General features: G+C 36.6%; 1 protein-coding gene across 1 annotated transcript; it reads right to left on the bottom strand.

The window, feature by feature from the left end:
- Positions 1-3,943: 3,943 nt before the first annotated feature.
- Positions 3,944-4,954, bottom strand: LOC105516803 (ubiquitin-conjugating enzyme E2 D2-like). The gene is made up of 2 exons (XM_011949143.1): positions 4,513-4,954; positions 3,944-4,162 (listed from the first exon to the last, which is right to left on the bottom strand). Exons 1-2 carry the CDS (start codon positions 4,786-4,788, stop codon positions 3,989-3,991), a joined length of 450 nt encoding a protein of 149 aa, XP_011804533.1. The 5' UTR covers positions 4,789-4,954; the 3' UTR covers positions 3,944-3,988.
- Positions 4,955-6,942: the final 1,988 nt, after the last annotated feature.

The following is a 6,942-nucleotide window of genomic DNA, read 5'->3' as shown; positions in this document are numbered from 1 at the left end:
TTGCCCAGTTGAGTCCTAGGAGTAATTGTAAGCAGGGCCACTCCAACTTCTGCTGCCAGAACCCATGTAATCTACCTTTTTGGGACACATCACTATGTAATGGTTATTGTCTTAGTTTTTACAGAAGTAAAGCACTCTATATTCACACAAAACCATCTCTAAATTAGTGTCTCAGTTGTTCCTTCAGATGTCATTCTATCATCCTCTGAGGATGAGGGTTTTTGTAGTGCAGTAAATAATATGATCAGTGATTCACATGTTTCTTCTGCTGAACCTCCTTCACTGTAAATGCATTAATGTGTCAAATGCAATGGTATATTGACTCCTGTGTCAGTCATTCAACCCCTATATAAGTTCTCAGATAATGGTGCTGGCTGAGGGCTACAGACAGAAGGAAATCTGTAACTGGACTTTGTGTTGAGTCCCATCCAGACTGCTGCCTTTTTGAGGATGAATGGCGTCAGTGTATAGCAAACATGTAGCCAAATAGCTATCTGGTTTCCAACAGAGATGGTACCTTATCAGGATTCAATGTAAGTCTGTGCTGCTGACAATTTATACATTGGGCTGGGGCAGTGCCTAAATCAGCCTATGCTGATGCATGTGCTGCTAGGGACATGAACACCTCCATCCCTGACACCCTGGCTACACTCTTCACACCAACCTTGTGCTAACATTAAGTGGCCAATGATGCAATCTAGTAGATGTCAACTTGCTATGTTGTTAATTGTTCTCCATTATTTAGTGGCCCCATAGTTTATGTGAATAGAAAAGATAATCATTTCCACACCATGTGCCCTTTTCTATACGTATGTCCCATGACTCTTCCCTACAATCCTTTTCTGCTGATCTTCCAGCCTTTCTCTTTCTAGACCTGACCAGCCAATGCCTGTTAACCATTTATAGTCATTGATTAAATCTTGCCTATAAATCTGTAGACAGTCTTACCTCAGACTACTTCTCTTTCCAATGAAAAGATAACTGGCTGTATGATTTGATAGTCTGTCTTTGATTGGATCTATATTTACCACTATTTTTCAGGGCCACCCCTGACTATTGTTTCAGTGCACCTAGAGTCCACTTTTTGGTCTCCTACATTACCAAACTGACCCATATATGAACCAAGATTAACCTTTTTCTTCTTCTCTCAACAGACTCTATGCGACCATGTGTTTGAGCTGAGGTGCAACAGTGATTGATGACTTTGGGTTCTAGGATCTTTTATCATATAGCCTACTTGTACCCTTTGGGCTATTCATGCCTAAGCCTGCATGTACAACTTCCATCTTTTTATAAATTACTGTTGGTCCCTTAGTTGTGGGCATGTGGTCATTTGTCACAAGGACAAGTGACCCAATGTGAGGCCACAAATATATATTTTTAAAAATTTTCTATAACCCTCTGGTGTATACAAACAATAGAATAGTATTAAGCCTAAAATGGGAATTAAATTTTGACACATGCTACAACATAAATGAACCTTGAAGACATTATGCTAAAATAAGCCAGAGACAAAAGACAAAGAGCATATGATTTCACTTTTATGATTGCACCCATAGTAATAAAAAATCTTGGAAACAGATAGTAAGATGGTGGTAACCAGGAGGTTGGAGGAGGGACAAATTGGGAATCACTGTTTAATGGTTACATAATTTTAATTTGAGAAGATGAAGTAGTACTGGATACGGATAGTAATAATGATTCCACAAAAATACAAATATATTTATTATCAGTGAACTATACACATAAAATATTGAAAATGGTTTTATGTTATAGATATTATTTACCTCATTAAAAATATATATTTTGAATACAAAAAAAGTCAAAATATTCCTGTTTTCATATCTTTTGGTTACTTAATTAAATAGCTGTATGACACCATAGGAGAGATCTGGGCACATCATTTCCACTACAGGCTTCCTGTGACATTGCTGGATCTTTCTTGCTGGGGACGAGGACTTACTTACAGTCCATTGATTTTGAAGATATGGGCTTATTTATTTTATTATATACATAGAGTTATACAATTCTTACTTGGGCTTAAGGATGTTATTTTTATTTAAGTATCTCCAAGGATCTCTCTGGTCAACTTGCTTAGCTGCCACTCCCACCTATTCACACATTATGATAATTGTAAACACTGTCTTCTGGTAGTCAAGAACTGCTACCTGATCATGAATATTTTCAGATTCCATTATTTTCATTGTTATTAAAGAGCTCTCTATTCTAAGTTAGTTACATGGTTTGGTCATGTAATCCTTGTAAAACATCAATGAGGTAAGAACTGGTCCCCCCATGTTATGGTTGAGGACACTGAGGCAGAGAGAGTTTATACGGCATTTGTATAATACAGTAACATATTATTAGCTAGGAGTACATCCTTGACAAATGCCCTAATAAATACTTTTGATCGTTATGAACAAAAATAAAGAAATGTAAAATGCATATCTCAGATGGAAATTTAATTCCCCTTTAAAAAAATGTAATCCATATGGATCTATTTGCATCATTGCTGATACCTGATATTCAGGATATAATTTTAAGATAAATGCTAAGACTTATTTCTATGAAACAAAGAAGGCCAGAAGGTATTCGGCTAGATTTACTTTTTTCTTTAAAAAGCTTTGTGTTACTAAGTAAAACCTTTGACTTTCAAGTGACAACAGAGCTTTAAAATGCTTTAAAGTGGTTATGAAGAGCAAGAAAGCAACTTCCTCAATTGACTCATAAGACCTTACCCACGGATATAATCTCATTTGTGGTTCACCTTGCTGCTTGTTGTTGTGCTTTTATAGTCTAAAATCCCATAAAACAGAACCTCAGGAAACAAATGACGGATTTACTTAAATATAAATGAGTGAGTAGTTATGATATCAACCAGATATGCTTAATGATATGTCTGGAGAAGCAGGTATCAAACAGGTCAAAGGGACTGTTCATTCTATGTAACAGATAAATTTTATATCTATCTACATATAGATAGAATATATAATGTATAACAATGTATGTAAATATACCCCCTTTGAAACAAAACCTCAATAGTTATTTATTTATTTTTATATGTAATGATTGTAGCAATCAGTTTAATACACAGATTAATCATTCTTGAATGTACAAGCTCCAGAGGAGCAATTGGTTCTTTAAATATACACAAGTATTTCCATCAAATGAATTTTTACCATTACGTCCAAATAGACCTAAGCGGTTAAAAACATAAGAAAAATAAGAGCTATTAGCTATGTATTAACTGAGAAATCACATACAAACCAAAGAATATGGAAGAGAGAAAGAAGGGCTGAAAGGTCAAAGGTTGAAGGGGTAGGGAAATGTAAAAGGGTTGGGAACAAAGCTCATCACACTTGATGTACTAATAGCTCCAATCCAATTTAATGTTGACCAGTCAAACTTAGACCTTAAAATGCAGGATGTGGATAGAGTTTAATCTGGTTGGTCATAACTTTCACCTAAGACGTGGCTCCTGCTGAATAAAATGAATACAGACATAGCTTCATGTTCTTCACCTTGCTTTTCATAACTCTTTTGAGTTTAAATGGATTCCACTTAAAAATAATCCCCTACAGGTGAGTGGAGCCTTTTCTTTCCCATCCAAGCACACACCACACCCACCAACCCCCTCACACTTTGCTGTTATCCAAATTTAAGTCAATAAGAAAAGCTTTTAGTCTCACATCTAGGTAATGCCTGCAGAACTGGCTGGTCACACACACACTTCTCTGCTAGGAGGCGATGTTGGTACAGAAGTATAGTATTTCTAGTTTGTTGTTCCAAGTACCTACAACACGCAGCACTGTTGTATCAGGTAAACATGTGCACAGGGGAAGATGAGGCGTGGGCTCATAGAAAGCAGTCAAACGGAAATCAAAAGGACTTTCTCTTTCAGAGATCCCCTATCTTTATTTGTAGAGGTTACTTTCTCTTTCAGAGTTCCCCTGTCTTTATTTGTAGAGGTAATCCAATAATTTCTTAATTACATCGCATACTTCTGAGTCCATTCCCGAGCTATTCTGTTGTACTTTTCTCTATCTGTTTTGTAGATCTGAGCAATCTCAGGCACTAAAGGATCATCTGGATTGGGATCACACAACAGAGAACAGATGGACAAGAGTGCTTTTGACATAGTGCAGGAGGCCGGGCGCGGTGGCTCACGCCTGTAATCCCAGCACTTTGGGAGGCCGAGGCGGGCAGATCACAAGGTCAGGAGATCGTGACCATCCTGGTTAACACAGTGAAACCCCGTCTCTACTAAAACTACAAAAAAATTAGCCTGGCGTGGTGGCGGGCGCCTGTAGTCCCAGCTACTCAGGAGGCTGAGGCAGGAGAACGGTATGAACCCTGGGAGGCGGAGCTTGCAGTGAGCCGAGATCGCACCACTGCACTCTAGCCTGCAGCCTGGGCGACAAAGCGAGGCTCCGTCTCAAAAATAATAATAATAATAATAAAAACAAAACAAAACAAACAAAAAACAGAACTAGTGCTGGAGACCACTGTGACCCACTGTGACTGTAGAATATCAACACAAATGCTGCCATTACTGTTAATATTTGGATGACAAATTCTTGTAAATGCAACCTTAGGCAGTTTGAAGGGGTAATCTGTTGGGAAATGAATTGTCAAGAAAAACACTCCACCCTGATAGGGACTGTCATTTGGCCCCATTATTGTAACTTGCCAGTGGAACGTATCTTCTCCAACAGGACCTGCTGAACACTGTGCTGGAAGGTCCCGTGCCAGATCATTCAATTCCTTATGGATTCTCTTCAGAGCCATGGTGGAGGCGGGTGGCAGCGGCAGCCCTCGGGGCAGGTACGGGGGCGAAGAAGGGACAGATAAAGGGCTAGGGAGCCTGAAGTCGGAGAAGACGGAGAGTTGAGGAGAGCGAATCTGGTGGGACGGGCTGAGGGCCGGGGCCCACTCAGCTCCTGCACCTGCCGCAGCGGTCCAATAGTTATTTTTACACACACACACACACACCACACACACACACATATCAGTGTATGACAGTTTGTTTCTATAATATTATAGAAACATTATAAATAAGAAAGTGAAGACATCTGTGTATGTGAGAATAATGTGGTCAAAGGACAATTAAGATAATACAATTTTATTTTAGTGAGATTATAAGGAAAATTAATTTGAGATGTATTCCAATCTATTTACCTGCATTCGGTAAAATGTTGAATATTTTTAGCTCTCTTAAAACGTATTTTATATCTTATTCATTGAATAGGCTTGTTAACAAGTTGTTAAATATAAAGGTGTGACATATTTAAATATAAATGAATTGTTTCATTCAAATTTTTATATTGTGCATATTTTAAAAACTATTTCTAACAAATGCCTACTTAAAGTTACTGAATTGATTTAGAATTTTAAAAAATTAATTTGTTAGTATGATGTATGCACAAAATAAAAATTCCTTTTACAGTTACAAAATTCAGCTTGTAGGTACAGATTATTTTATAAAACACATTTCATTTTATACAGAAAAATAAGAAAAATATGTAATTGGAGAATCATTTATCTTGAGACTTCTAGATATGTCCTAGACTGACACAAACATAGAAACAATACATACGCGTTACATTTATTTGACAAATGAAGATTCAGAAGAAATTTTAGGATATTATAATGTAGACAGTAAATGGCAATTTTATTAATTCCTCAGAAATGCACATCATCATGTAATTTTTTTATAATTTACAGGGCAACAGTAATTGAATGATAAAAATCAGTGATTCGTAAACCCTAAGAGCTACACAAACAATGTGATATCCTTCACTTATCCTTGTCATTCAGCAGATAAGAAAACTAGGACCAAGAGAGTCAAATGAATTTCCTACAATTACAAAGTTTCTTAGTGGTAAATTAAAGAAATGAGTGGTGAAGTTCTGAATCAGAAAAATATTTATTGTACTAAATTTTCTTATTATTTAGAAAAAAATCACACACTTTAAAATATATATTTACCTTATTTCTACTATATACAAGTATATACAAGCACTTCCCTAGGTGGTGCTACTTGATAGGTCAGCTTCATCAAAAGAGGAGAGAGAAACGCTATTATTCTGTGGATGAGTTTGTAACAAAGCCGAGATGCAGAATGCTTGTCTCTCCTATACATCCGCCCTGCCAACCACACAGATTATTAGATGATACAGATTAATCACTAACATTAAACATTCTTTGTCTTACTATCCTCCTTAAAAAGGAAATGTAAAGAAAGAAGAAACACTACTGGTAGAGCTGCTCTAACTCCAAAGAAAAGATTCTTCTTGCTGTTTTGGGGGAGACTCATTGCCACTGGCTCCCTCTAGAAAGATCTGAGATTGCGTAATATGAGGAGTCAGAGGAAAATGCAATAAGGAAATCTTTCCTTGACATATAGTGTTTGGAGGCTTCCTAAACATTCTCTTAGAACACTGCTTACGGCTATGATCAGTTCGTTCATCTGCCCTACTCTGGTATATTCTTGGAGCTTTCTAATACTGTGTCATATAATATTGTTTTTCTTCTGCCTAATATCTTCTTTCTGTGCTTTCATTTCAGAGACAATGTAAGTACAGCAGATGCTGGAGTATCAATTATGTGCTTTAATTATTTGAATGGCACCCTCACCCTCTTCCCTTCATCCTAAGTTATTGATAAGCAGTATCTAATTTAACACCAAGGGAAGTGCTATCTCATTCTTACATTGAGGGTGCTCAAAAGAAATATAATCTGAGCCCCAAATATAAACTGCAATATAATTTTAAAATTTGTAGTATTTACATTAAGCATGGAAACAGGTGAAGATTTTGCTAATTCATTTTAACATAATATTTCTAAAATATTATCATTTTAACACATAATCACTATAAAATTATTAACCATATTTTACATTATTTTGCTGAGTTTCAAACCCAGTGGGTATTATCCACTTAC

This window comes from Colobus angolensis, unplaced genomic scaffold (assembly GCF_000951035.1).
Source record: "Colobus angolensis palliatus isolate OR3802 unplaced genomic scaffold, Cang.pa_1.0 Scaffold29, whole genome shotgun sequence".
Lineage (NCBI taxonomy): Eukaryota > Metazoa > Chordata > Mammalia > Primates > Cercopithecidae > Colobus > Colobus angolensis.
This window is presented reverse-complemented; position numbering and strand designations above follow the sequence as displayed.

What these genes read in the sequence shown, in the direction of transcription:
- LOC105516803 (XM_011949143.1), bottom strand. Translation starts at nt 4,788, where the DNA reads ATGGCTCTGAAGAGAATCCATAAGGAATTGAATGATCTGGCACGGGAC. An exon ending in ATATTCTACAGTCACAGTGG is followed by an intron (nt 4,163 to 4,512) that starts GTCACAGTGGTC and finishes TACAGGCGTGAG; the next exon opens with CCACCGCGCCCGGCCTCCTG.